The sequence below is a fragment of the Dipodomys spectabilis genome, unplaced genomic scaffold (assembly GCF_019054845.1).
Source record: "Dipodomys spectabilis isolate Male_0828 unplaced genomic scaffold, ASM1905484v1 ptg000624l, whole genome shotgun sequence".
NCBI classification, from domain to species: domain Eukaryota; kingdom Metazoa; phylum Chordata; class Mammalia; order Rodentia; family Heteromyidae; genus Dipodomys; species Dipodomys spectabilis.
The window spans coordinates 123391-137694 of record NW_024871301.1 but is presented as its reverse complement, the minus strand read 5'-3'; the positions used below and the strand labels follow the sequence as shown (position 1 = coordinate 137694).

At 60.2% G+C, this 14304-nt stretch overlaps 1 protein-coding gene across 1 annotated transcript in view; it reads right to left on the bottom strand.

Moving 5' to 3' along the window:
- Positions 1-14304, bottom strand: part of LOC122101084 (dedicator of cytokinesis protein 2-like) — a 153919-nt gene that overhangs the window by 22074 nt on the left and 117541 nt on the right. Inside the window, 4 exon segments of the mRNA XM_042671427.1 lie at positions 1348-1388; positions 3096-3252; positions 7855-7940; positions 9636-9784. Of these exon segments, the coding sequence (XP_042527361.1) occupies positions 1348-1388; positions 3096-3252; positions 7855-7940; positions 9636-9784 (433 nt within the window).

Below are 14304 nucleotides of genomic sequence, written 5' to 3'. Positions count from 1 at the left end.
ACTCGGTGGTCAGCTAGAGGACTCATGGTCAGCTAGAGGACTCATGGTCAGCTAGAGGACTCGGTGGTCAGCTAGAGGACTCATGGTCAGCTAGAGGACTCGGTGGTCAGCTAAGGACTCGGTGGTCAGTTAGAGGACTCATGGTCAGCTAGAGGACTCAGTGGTCAGCTAGAGGACTCATGGTCAGCTAGAGGACTCGGTGGTCAACTAGAGAACTCGGTGGTCAGCTAGAGGACTCATGGTCAGCTAGAGGACTCATGGTCAGCTAGAGGACTCGGTGGTCAGCTAGAGGACTCGGTGGTCAGCTAGAGGACTCATGGTCAGCTAGAGGACTCGTGGTCAGCTAGAGAACTCGGTGGTCAGCTAGAGGACTCATGGTCAGCTAGAGGACTCGGTGGTCAGCTAGAGGACTCGGTGGTCAGCTAGAGGACTCATGGTCAGCTAGAGGACTCATGGTCAGCTAGAGGACTCGGTGGTCAGCTAGAGGACTCAGTGGTCAGCTAGAGGACTCATGGTCAGCTAGAGGACTCGGTGGTCAGCTAGAGGACTCATGGTCAGCTAGAGGACTCATGGTCAGCTAGAGGACTCGGTGGTCAGCTAGAGGACTCATGGTCAGCTAGAGGACTCGGTGGTCAGCTAGAGGACTCATGGTCAGCTAGAGGACTCGGTGGTCAGCTAGAGGACTCATGGTCAGCTAGAGGACTCGGTGGTCAGCTAGAGGACTCGGTGGTCAGCTAGAGGACTCATGGTCAGCTAGAGGACTCGGTGGTCAGCTAGAGGACTCATGGTCAGCTAGAGGACTCGGTGGTCAGCTAGAGGACTTGGTGGTCAGCTAGAGGACTGAGTGGTCAGCTAAGGACTCAGTTGCCAGTCCAGAGGACTCAGTTGCCGGTCCAGAGGACTCAGTGGTCAGCCCAGGGGACTGAATGGTCAGCTAGAGGCCTGAGTGGTCAGCCCAGAGGATTCAGCGGTCAGCTCAGAGGACTGAGTGGTCAGCTAAGGACTCTGGTCAGCCCAGAGAAAGTAACCAGCTCAGAGGACTGAGTGGCCAGCTAGAGGACTGAGTAGCCAGCTCAGAGGACTCAGTGGTCAGCTAGAGTACTGAGTGGTCAGTCCAGAGGATTCAGTGGTCAGCTCAGAGGACCGAGTGGTCAGCTAGAGGACTCAGCGGTCAGCCCAGCAGACTCAGGAGGCCTCAGGGCTGCTGCAGAGGAAGGGAAGGAGTTGAGGGTGGGGTTTGATGGAATTGCAGCACCACCAGCCTGAGATGAAGAAAGTGTGAGCTCTGGGAGGCGTGGCCCCGGGGGGAGCCGCAGGGCAGGCGGGGTTAGAAGACAAGCCTCTCACCTTATGTACATCTCCTCCCGGTTGTTATCCTTATAGAAATTCTAGGTGGGGAGAGAGACAGGGGTGAGCGTTTTCCGTGCAGAGCCCTGGGATAGGAAAGCCCCTGCCCAGGCTGTGGGGACGAGGTGGGGTCTCAGCCATGGCGTCCTGGGGGGACACAGGTGAGCCTCGGCTGGGCTGAGACAGGTGCACGGCATAATCTTTAGAAGCGTGGCCGTGATGCACAGGGCACAGCTCTGGGGAGCAAGCGCAATCTGGAACAGTAACAGATCGAGCCGGCCCAGGGCCCCCCGAGCTGGCCCAGGCCCCTGCCCACCGTCCAAGCTGCACCGGAAGCAGAGCTTGGGAGGATCAAGGGTCCCAGGCTTCTTCCTGGGGTGAAAACGTTCGCCAGGCCCCATCTCAAAAGAAAAGGCTGGGCCTGGTGTCGCACACACGTGGTCCCGGCCATCAGGCCAGACAGGAGCACTGCAGACTGGAGCTCCAGAGCAGCGCTCTCTACACAGCGCCGTTGGGGCTGGAGTGGCCCAGCATTTGCTGACCCTGTGTGATCCAAGTCACCTGTGTGTGCTTGGGGCCGGGGCGTGTCCAGGGCACAGGCGTGTCCAGGGCACAGGCGTGTCCAGGGCACAGGCCGCGGGCAGCATCAGTGGGCAGCCTGCTCACCCCTGCCCTGCCCCCACGGCCGTCCAGGCGGACAGCTGGCAGCTGGGGCTGCGGGCGGTGGCCCGTCCCCTCCTCTCCCCGTCTGGGTGGCCATCCCAAGGTCACTTGCTCCTCCCAGGGGGGCCGTCGGGGCCCGGACCCCTCCGGCTGCTCTTTCAGCACGCTGGGCCGTGAGTTTTCAGCACTCACTCCCTCTCTGCCGTGTCAGGAGTTTCAAGCCCCCTCAGCCTCCTGGAGAATCAATGGAAGAGCTAAGCGGTGGAAACCCAGGATGGGGACTGGAGAGGGGCAATGGGGGACGGGGGGGGGGTCCTGCCACCTGGGGGATGGAGTGTCACGTGACAGACAGCATGGTCATGTGATGACAGGAGCCTGGCCCTGCGCAGCCGGCCGTGCCCCGCGTGACGGGAGAGCCCAGCTGGGAAACGGAGGCACAGCGAGCCCTGGGGCCTGGCCCCCGCCCCCCCCGTCCCCCCGCCTCCCCCGTCCCCCGCCCCCCGTCCCCCGTCCCCCCCGCCCCACCTCCCCCCCGCCCCTCACCCCCCCCGCCCCCCGCCCCCTGTCCCCCCGTCCCCCCCACCCTCCGCCCCGTCCCCCTGCCCCCCCGTCCCCCCGCCCCCCCCGCCCCCCGCCCCCCGTCCCCCGTCCCCCCCGCCCCACCTCCCCCGCCCCTCATCGCCCCCGCCCCCCGCCCCCCGCCCCCCCCGGCCCCTTCCCCCCCGCCCCCGCCCCCTGTCCCCCCACCCCCCATCCCCCGCCCCCCCCGGCCCCTTCCCCCCCGCCCCCCGCCCCCCGTCCCCCCGCCCCCTGTCCCCCCGCCTCCCCCGGCCCCTTCCCCCCCGCCCCCCCGTCCCCGTCCTCCCGCCCCCCGTCCCCCCGCCCCCCGTCCCCCCGTCCCCCGCCCTCCACCCCCCCCCCCCCGCTCCGCACCAGCAGGTTCACAGTGCAGCTCATGCGGTTGTCCTTGCTGTCGTCCGCCCCCCCGTCCCCCGCCCCTCATCCCCCCCGCCCCCCGTCCCCCCACCCCCCCGCCCCCCGCCCCCCATCCCCCGCCCTTCCCCCCCCCCCCCCCCGCTCCGCACCAGCAGGTTCACAGTGCAGCTCATGCGGTTGTCCTTGCTGTCGTCCGCCATCACGTCCCGGTAGTCCAGCAGCTTCTCCAGCAGCCCCTTCACCAGGCTCACGAAGTTCTCCACAGACTTGGCGATGGCCGGGTGCTCCACCGCACATTCCATCAGGCTGCGGGGAGACAGAGCGGGAGCTGGGAGCTGGGGGCGAGGGGGGAGCTGGGAGCTGGGGGCGTGGGGGGAGCTGGGAGCTGGGGGCGAGGGGGGAGCTGGGAGCTGGGGGCGAGGGGGGAGCTCGGAGCTGGGGGTGTGGGGTGCGGGGCACGGGGGGGGAGGCTCGGAGCTGCAGGAACTCAGAGCTGGGGGCGGGGTGCAGGGGGGCTCGGAGCTGCGGGTACAGGGCGCAGGGGGAGCTCAGAGCTGCAGGTGCAGGGTGTGGGGGGAGCTCGGAGCTGGGGGTGTGGGGTGCGGGGCACGGGGGGGGGGGAGGCTCGGAGCTGCAGGAACTCAGAGCTGGGGGCGGGGTGCGGGGGGAGCTCAGAGTTGGGGGAGTGGGGTGTGGGGGGAGCTCAGAGCTGGGGGCGGGGTGCAAGGGGTGCTCAGAGTTGGGGGAGTGGGGTGTGGGGGGAGCTCAGAGCTGGGGGCGGGGTGCAGGGGGAGCTCAGAGTTGGGGGAGCGGGGTGTGGGGGGAGCTCAGAGCTGGAGGTGGGGCACGGGGGGAGCTCAGAGTTGGGGAGCGGGGTGCAGAGCAGTCAGGGCAGAGGAGGAAGCAGAAGCCAGGTCCTCCCTTCGATTTTCACACCACTCACCCCTGTATATCCACACATGTGTTCACCTGTACACACATTCACCAGTACACACTCATCCGTACACACATTCATCCACACATGCACTCATCCGTACATGCACTCATCCGTACATGCATTCACCCGTACATGCATTCACCCGTACATGCATTCATCCGTACATGCATTCACCCGTACATGCATTCACCCGTACATGCATTCATCCATACATGCGTTCATCCATACCTGCATTCATCCGTACATGCATTCATCCATACCTGCATTCATCCGTACACGCATTCATCTGTACATGCATTCATCTGTACATGCATTCACCAGTACATGCATTCATCCATATACACATTTATCCGTACATGCATTCACCTGTACATGCATTACCTGTACATGCATTCACCCATACATGCATTCACCTGTACATGCATTCACCCATATATGGATTCACCTGTACATGCATTCATCTGTACATGCATTCGCCCATACATGCATTCATCCATACAGCTTTGCAAGCTTGGATCTTTCTATCGTCAAGATGGGAAAAAAGAATAAAAATTTAAATTTTCCAGTGTGGGTGCAGGTGCAGCACCTCACACCCATCATCCTGGCTCCCGGGGGCCCAGAATGGGAGATGGCAATGCCAGGGTGGGCAGAGCGTTCTGCAGGGCTGTCTCCACAGAGGGAGAGCGATGCGGTGCTGTGGGCCTCCATCCCAGTGGCCAGGGATGAATACCTAGTGCATTGGGGCAGTAGGGATTTCATGTTGGAACCACCACACCCACCCTGTTCTTTGAGATAGGGTCTCACTATTTGCCTGGGCTGGCCTCCAAGGGTAACGCTCCAGATCTCTACCTTCCCAGTACCTGGGATGATAGATGTGAGCTACTGTGCCCAGCCCGAGACAGAGGACTCCTCTAGATGGGGAATCTAAGTCTTTTAGAGGTCAGTGAAGTTGTCAGTATCCGTGGGCTGCCTCCAGTGTCAATGTCTAACTCCAGCTTCTCTGCATGCAGGTGCACAAGGCCAGGAAGCTGAACGGCAAACCCTCCGGGCCATGCTGGCTAGGGGTCCAGGCTGGAGGCAGGGGAGGGAAGCCTTCATCTTCCTATCCAAGTAGGGATAGGAAGCAGCTCGCTCTCAGGAGGGCGAGGGGGAGAGGCAAGGGCTTATCAGGGTCACTGCTTGCCAGAAGCCAGGGCAGGCTGCAGGGAGGCGCGTCTCGAAGATAGCGGGGCCCAGACACATCCATCTCAGCTCCGGGATGAGCACCTGCTCCCGGCATCCACGCCCAGGCAGATGGTGCCGTGATTTACACCTGTCTGGCTGAGCCGCCGCTGTGCTGCTCCTCCTGGAACAGCCACGTCCAGCCCTGCCCCTGTCCTCCTGACAGCACAGGGCCTGGGATACAGGGCCTGACTAGGCCTGTTAGCATCTCGGGTAATTTCACCAAGCCTGATGCCCGCCACAGGCTGGTCTCACCTTTGGTGCACCCGGGCCTCGCTGCTTTGGTTTTTAGGTTCTCCAGAGATTAGGGTTTGGGTTGGAAAGTGTGGGTGTGGGCCTGCCTGAGCATGGGCTGGGTTGAGACTCCGCCTGGATGATCAGCTCCACCCTGACGGAGCTTCGGTCTGCTGGACACACTTTGGGGGATGCACTTTAGAAGAGAAAGTCTTCACCATCCTCATTTCTCTATTCTCTAGGCATGGCAAGGAGGTCGTACATATAGACTAGTAGGAGTGAGATGGTGACAAATCATCCGTCCATCAGTCCAGTCACTGCCCACCTATGCATCTGTCCACCCATCCACCTAGCCATCCATCCATCATCCATCTACCTATCCATCCATCCATCTACCCATTCATCCACCCATCCATCTATCCACCCATCCACCCATTCATTACCCACCAACTCATCTGTCTACCCATCCATCCACCTATTCATCCATCCATCCATTCATCCATCCACCCACCTACCCATCCATTACCCATCTACTCATCTCCCATCCATCCATCCATCCATCCACCTATCCACCTATCCATTACCCACCTACTCATCTGTCCACCCATCCACCTATCCATCCATCCATCCATCCATCCATCCATCCATCCACCCATCCACCTATCTATCCATCCATCCATCCATCCATCCATCCATCCATCCATCCATCCATCCATCCATCCATCCATCCACCTATCCATCTATCCACCCACCCACCCATTCCATTACCCACCAACTCATCTGTCTACCCATCCATCCACCTATTCATTCATCCATCCATCCATCTACCCACCCACCCACCCATCCATTACCCACCTACTCATCTGTCCACCCATCTATCCATCCACCTATCCATCTATCCACCTACTCACCCATTCACTTCCCACCAATTCATCTGTCCACCCATCCATCCATCCATACATCCATCCACCCACCTACCCATCCATTACCCACCTACTCATCTGTCTATCCATCCATCTTCCTATCCATCTGGCTAGGTGGACAGATGAGTAGGTTGGTAATGAATAGGTGGATGGATGGATAGACATCTACTAACTTATCTGTCTACCCAGACATCCACCTATCCATCCATCCATCCATCCATCCATCCATCCACACACCCATCCACTAACTACTCATCTGTCCACCAGCCATCCACCTATTCATTACCAACCTACTCATCTGTCCACCAGCCATCCACCAATCCAACCATCCACCCATCCATCCATCCACCTACCCACCCATTACCCACCTACTCATCTGTCCACCCATCCATCCACCCACCCATCCATTACCCACCTACTCATCTGTCCACCCATCCATCCACCCACCCATCCATTACCCACCTTCTGATCTGTCTACACATCCATCTACCTATCCATCCATCCATACCCATCTATCCATCCACCCATCCATCCACTATGCACCTATTCATCCATCCATCCATTCATTCATCCTACCAACCCACCTACTCATCCATCCATCCATCCATCCATCCATCCATCCATCCATCCACCCATTCATCCTACCAACCCACCTACTCATCCATCCCTGCATCCATTCATCCTTCTACCCCTTACCCATTCATTCATCTATCAATATTCAGGTTTCCATTTTTAGGACTGTAAGATAAACTCCTGCTTAGGCCAAAGCCTTCTGCACCTGGACGCAGGACCCTGACCAGAACCTGGAACCAGCAGGTCAGGGAGGGGAGGGGAGGGTCCACGGAGGCCCTGTGCTGGGCAGAGGTTACTACAGGTTACTACAGAGCGGCCAGGCCTTTAGCTTGCTTTTGCTCTTCAGCATTCAGGAAGGATCAGGGAAGGCGCAGTTATCTCTGCCTTATTCCCAAGCCTCTCGGGGAGGGCAGGGAGGGTGAAGCCAGGCTGCCAAGGACAGACACTGGGAGCCAGGCCTGGGGGGCGGACGTGCACTGTGAAAGGCGCACCTGCTGTGAGCCAGCTGCTTCCTGATCACTCTGCTCCAAAACAACCCCAGGAGTTCATTATCCTCACTTTTGAAGAAAGGGATACCGAGGCAGGGGAGGTGGTGGGGATGGCCCAGAGGGTGGCGTGGAGTGTGGGGTAGTGGTGTCCACCAGCAGCGCCTGCCCTCAGAGATGTGCAAGCCCAGGAAAGACGCCGGAGTGGAAGTGCAAATGCCAGCCTCCAAGAAGAGAGATCTCAGCCGGGCTCATGCCTGTGATCCTAGCTACTCAGGAAGCGGAGCTCTGAGGATCACAGCTCCCAGCCAGCCCAGGCAGGAAAGCCTAAAGTCATGGAGACCCTTATCTCCAGTTAACCATCATAAAAGCAGGAAGTGGTGTGGCCCATGTAGTAGAGTGTCAGTGCAAAAAGCTGAAGGACTGGGCCAGGGAGCATGGGCGCTTCCTTCTGGAAGCGGGGCCTCTGGCAGGTCTCCAGGGCCTCCAGCCCTGGGCGGCTCTCAGGGCTGTCCACCTCCCAGCCTGCACTCACATGGACTCCAGCAACCGCATGTACTGCTCATCGCCCCGGCCGCCCTCCACCTCGTGGTCCAGCTTCAGGATGATCTCGTTTTCGAACTGCGGAGGGAGATGGGTGGACAGGAGCGTTACAAGGCCAGCCAACGTGTGTAGTGCAGGCCTCTCAGGAGTCCCAGAGGGCCCAGAGGAGAGAGAGAAGGGAGAGGAGAGGGGAGGGAGGGAGAGACAGAGACCGAGAGCCCCTTGGGCTTGCTTTCTACGGCTGGGGAGAAGTAGGAAACGGAAGGGAATTCTAATGACATGCAAAGGCCCCGGGGCGGGTGGCAGGGGGGCATCTTCAGGCAAGGGCCTGATATCATGAAGAGCCAGCGTGCCTCTCTCCATCCCCTGGAGGCCACGCCGACCCTCATCCTCCATCCATGGGGTCACGCGGGCCGAGGATACGTGGGAGGCTCCGCGTGTGGCACCCCTCCCCCACCTCCCAGACCTCGGGTCTGGGTGCCGTGCAAGCGCTGGGGCCGGGCGGCCTGCCTGCCCGTCCCTCCTCGCCCTGGCCCATCCAGCCACGACGTCACCTCCCTATCATGGACTGTGGTGGGAGGGTCTGTCACAGAACCCCGCTGCGGGGGGGGGGGCGGCTCTGGCCCCTGGGCGGTGGCGGGCACACGTGCGTGTGTCTGTGTGCGTGTATGTGCGTGTGCCTGTGTACGTGTGCGTGTGGAGGGGTTCAGCACCCACAGCGAGTTGTTACAAGGGGCAGGGCTCCCCAGGAAGCATAGAGTGTGAGTGGGCCCACAGAACCTTCTGGAAGGCTGCTCAGGGGAGGGGAGCTGAGCTTGGGGGGGGGGTGGCTCCCTGGGAGGGGCTGGCACAGGATGGGAGCCGGCGTGTCTCTAGGGGTAGAGGGGTGGGAAGTGAGTGCTTGTCTGGGGTCACAAAGCAGCTGGGAGGGAAATTGCAGGGTGCCATGGAAGACCAGAGCCGAGGCCAAGCCAGGCTCAGGAGGAGAGCCAGCATCTCTGCTGAGCGCGGCCCAAAGGGGCTGGGGGCTGGGGGCTGGGGGCTGGGGACTGGCCGTGACCATGGGGGGGGCTGTGCTGGGGACTGGCCGTGACCATGGTGGGGGGCTGGGCTGGGGACTGGCCGTGACCGTGGGGGGGCCTGTGCTGGGGACTGGCCGTGACTGTGGGGGCTGTGCTGGGCTGGGCTGGGGACTGGCCATGACCATGGTGGGGGGGGGCTGGGCTCTGGGGACTGGCCGTGACCGTGGTGGGGCTGGGCTGGGGACTGGCCGTGACCGTGGTGGGGCTGGGCTCTGAGGACTGGCCGTGTCTGTGGGGTGCTGGGCTGGGCTGGGGACTTGCCGTGACCATGGGGGTGGCTGTGCTGGGAACTGGTCGTGTCTGTGGGGGCTGTGCTGGGCTGGGCTGGGGACTGGCCATGACCGTGGGGGGGGGCTGTGCTGGGCTGGACTCTGGGGACTGGCCGTGACCGTGGGGGGGGGGCTGTGCTGGGCTGGGCTCTGGGGACTGGCCATGACCGTGGGGGGGGGGGGCTGGGCTGGGGACTGGCTGTGGCCGTGGGGGGGGCTGTGCTGGGCTGGGCTCTGGGGACTGGCCGTGTCTGTGGGGGCTGTGCTGGGCTGGGCTGGGGACTGGCCGTGACCGTGGGGGGGGGTGCACCACTCCCTGGCCCGCGCTCCCCAGCTCCGGCCCTGCCTTCTGGGGGAAGTTCAGGCAGAAGGCTGGAGGCGTCCCCATGGGGCAGCGGGGCTCGCGCGGCCTCCTCCTGTACCTTTTTGAAGTCGCCGCTCCTCTGGAACTCGCACAGCATCATGTCAAAGAAGATGGGGACGGTGGCTTTCCGGAGCTCGGCCTCGGGGATGAGCGTCATCTCCAGGATGGGCCCCACCATGCCAGGGATGAAGCAGATCTTGTTCTGGCCTGGGGGGGAGGGGACTCGCTCGCAAGGCTGCAGGGGTGCGGCTCTTCTGTGGCCGGGGCAGGGGAGAGGGGCAGAGCGGAGCCAGGGGGTCACGTGGTCACCACGTGGTCCACTCTGCGAACATCGGCTGCCGCTAGTGTGCCAAGCACCGTCACAAACCAGCCCAACACCGATGCGCACCTGCCATGCCCTGCGCCCAGCTCTGGCTGGGGTGAGGGTACGTACACACGCACGTACAGACATGTGCACACAGACACACACGGACACAATCAGAGATGTATACACACCCACAGATACGTGTCACATGCACACTGACACAGACACACACAGACACACCCACATATGTACAGACACACAACATGCACACAGACACACAGACACACAGACACGCACGTCTAGACATGCCCAGACACTCCCCAGAAGACTGTTAAGTCATCTCCTGGCCTGCGAGCACAGTCTGGCAATTAGCTTCTTTCTAATCACAGGCTGCTCAAGTCTTCCCTGAAAAGATGATGATGCTGGTTGATCATCCTCACCACGGCAGCCTGATTGCGCGTGGAATTAAAGCAGAGCCTCAAGAACGAACCTGCTTCATGATTTACTCATTATGGGAAGCCGGGGTACACAGTCGGCCCTTTAAAAATAATCCACAACGAACCCCTTCGGGGAAGCACTGCTCATGAGGACGCTGGGCGGGGGCGGAGGGGGGGACCGACACAGGCCCCCCTGGCCTCTCTGCTCATGAGGACGCTGGGGGGGGCGGAGGGGGGGACCGACACAGGCCCCCCTGGCCTCTCTGTTCATGAGGATGCTGGGGGCGGGGGGGGACCGACGCAGGCCCCCCTGGCCTCTCTGTTCATGAGGATGCTGGGGGCGGGGAGGGGGGACCGACAAAGGTCCCCCCTGGCCTCCGCTCAGGCAGTGGTCGGCTGTCAACCTCGAGTGCATCCCTGCGCCTCTCCAGGCTCACTCTGCCATGCCAGCTCCACACTGCGTGAGACTGCTTCTAAGTTAGGGGTGTAGCAGAACTCTGCTGTCATGGTTAGCCCAAAGCTTTAATTTTCTCCCTTAGGAAGTTGGAAGGAGGCCGGCGGCGCAAACGCATGCCCCTGTCCCGGTGGCGTCAAGGTGGCTGCTGCCTGCCCAGCTATCTCGCTGTTTTCCCAGAAAGGAAGAGGGGAAGGACGATGTGCAAGGCCCCTCGCTGGGCCCATCCTCTCTGCCTTGTCTGTGTCTCTCTGTGTCTGTGTTCTGTCTGTCTCTGTTTTGGCAGCACTGGTTGAACTCAGGGTCTCACATTTGTTAGGCTCTACCACTTGAGCAACACCCACAGCCCACGTACTCGTTAGCTCATTTCCAGATAGGTCTCCTGCTTTGCCTAGGCCAGCCTCTAGCCGGGGTCCTCTCTCAGGCATGGTCTGCTGCAATGCCCTAGGACTGTCCCCAGCAAACCACCAGGCCTAGGTAGGAGGGCAGAAAAGCCGTTGTAATAGGCTCTGGCTCCCGCTGACTTTGAGGAGACTAGGTCCAGTTTCAGCCAATTTACTTATCATGCGTGAATTTTTTTATTGGCCCACAGCTGAAAATAAATGTTTGGAAAATGCCAGGCAATGTGATATGCAAAGGGCGCTTCCTGCTTGGCTGTGCCGGAGTCTGCGCAGGTGGGTGTTCAGTAACAGCCTCCCATTCATCCGCATAACTGGAGCGCAGGAAGGCCTGCCAACACTAACCTATACCTGAGCAAAACCGTGTGTGTGCAAGGCTGCACGATAAAACGTAGAGAAGAGCAAGCTACGGGGAACCACGGGAGACAGAGGAGGCCCAGCTCCCAGTCACAGAGTGCCCTGCTGGGAGAGGGGGCAGGGCGAGGAGAGCAGCTCAGGGATCCACAGGCCACACAGACCACCAAGGACCACGCAGACCACCAAAGACCACGCAGACCACCAAAGACCACGCAGACCACCAAAGACCATGCAGACCACCAAAGCCCACGCAGACCACCACAGACCACCAAAGACCACGCAGGCCACAAAGACCACGCAGACCACAAAGACCACGCAGATCACCAAAGACCACGCAGGCCACCAAAGACCACGCAGACCACCAAAGACCACGCAGACCACCAAAGACCACGCAGACCACCAATGCCCACGCAGGCCACCACAGACCACCAAAGACCACGCAGGCCACAAAGACCACGCAGACCACAAAGACCACGCAGATCACCAAAGACCACGCAGGCCACCAAAGACCACGCAGACCACCAAAGACCACGCAGACCACCAAAGACCACGCAGGCCACCAAAGACCACGCAGGCCACCAAAGACCACGCAGACCACCACAGACTACCAAAGACCACGCAGGCCACAAAGACCACGCAGACCACAAAGACCACGCAGATCACCAGAGACCACGCAGGCCACCAAAGACCACGCAGACCACCAAAGACCACGCAGGCCACCAAAGACCACGCAGGCCACCAAAGACCACGCAGGCCACCAAAGACCACGCAGGCCACCAATGACCACGCAGGTCACCAATGACCACGCAGACCACCAAAGACCACGCAGACCACCAAAGACCACGCAGACCACCAAAGACCACGCAGACCACCAAAGACCACGCAGGTCACCAAAGACCACTCAGACCACCAAAGACCATGCAGACCACCAACGACCACGCTGACCACCAACGACCACGCAGACCACCAAAGACCACGCTGACCACCAAAGACCACGCAGACCACCAAAGACCATGCTGACCACCAATGACCACAAGACCACGCAGCCCATGAAGAGCCACAGACCATGCAGGCCACTGCAGCTGGTGGGCCCCTCCTGGTGCCGAGTGGAGCACACATGCTAGAAAGTGAACTGCATCTGAACCTCTCCTTTCCACTGAACGCCTTCAAGTAGTTCACATCCCTATTCACAAATGCAAAAGACGTGCTCAAGACCAGTTTCCCGGCTTCTTTTGAAAAACCGGAAGATGTGAGGAGGAGCAGGCTGGCAGTCCAATGGGACGGGGCCGCCACAGACAGTGGCCACGGCGGCCACGGCAGGAACGTGTCCATGTCTCCGTGCTCAGGCTCTTCCTCCCAATTGCTACGCAATGGTAAGTGATGCATACGTTACTTCTTACGGAAGGACACAGAGGACAGACACAAATGCTTTTCTGGTCTCCCTCCCTGGGGACATTCATCGGTGTCAGGAGAATCCCGATTGTCACACTCAGAGGGCCATCTTAGAGGCCGGGGCCAGCTCAGCGCCACAGCCACAAACGATCCGCCGATTACCCTACCCCAGGGGTGGACAACCTGCCCCACGCATCCCATGCCTGCCTGGGCTTCCTGCGGTCTCGGGGATGCAGGCTGCACGCAGCTTTGATGAGGAGAGAGCCAGAGCGGCAGCTTATGGGGCCGGGGGTGTGGCAGCCCCCATGGCTCCCGTGCGCCGGGGTCTTGACCTCTGACCTCACCAGCTCCTCTTCAGAAGGTGCGTTTGGGCCCAGAGATGCCAGATCTCCTGGCTGGTGGCCTCACAGCTCTTACAAGACGGTGTGGCCCGTGGCTGAGATGTGGCTGTCTGTCCTGCACCTGGGTCCTCAGGCTCCGCTTTGGACTTTGTGAGCCAACCCACAACCCTCCTGCCGATCAGCACACATGCTGAGCCGACACATGCCAGCGACACAGAACCCAGACGCAGAATCCGCCCTGTGCTGCTTCCCACAGAGTGGCCAGGCCTTGCTGACAAGGACGCACAAGCACTGCCCAGAAAACCCACGGGGGACTGGCAGACACCAAGAGGTCAGAGGAAGCGAAGCCCGGGACTGGTAATGGAGAGAGACAGGCACAGAGCCTGCAGATGTCTACGGAAGAGGCCAACAGCCATGCCAGAACAGAGGCCCGCACACCAAAGGGACCAAAAGCCAGAGTTAGAACTTCATTCTTCACTGCTTCCCCCAATCCATTTATCCACCCACCCATCTATCCATCCATTCATTCAACATCCATCCATCCATTTATCCATCCGTTCATTCATCCAGCACCTATCTATCCACCTGTCCATCCATTTATCCATCCATCCATCCATCCATCCATCCATCCATCCATCCATCCATCCATCACCTACCACTCCTCCATCACCCATCCATTCAATATCCACCCATCCATCTATCCATCCATCCACCCATTTATCCATTTATCCACCCACCCATTCCTCCATCATCCATACATTCATTCAACATCCATCCATCTATCCATCCATTCATTCATCCAGCACCTATCCATCCACCTGTCCATCCATTTATCCACGCATCTATCCATCCACCCACCCACCCATCCACCCATCATCTATCCATCCACCCATCCATCCATCCATTTATTCACCCACCTATCCATCCATCCATCCATCCACGGTCCACCACCCACACATTTATCTATCCATTCACCTGTCCATCCAGCACATGTTTACGGAGCAGGATTTGGGTTGTGGATGCGGTTGGTGGCTCCTGTCTTTG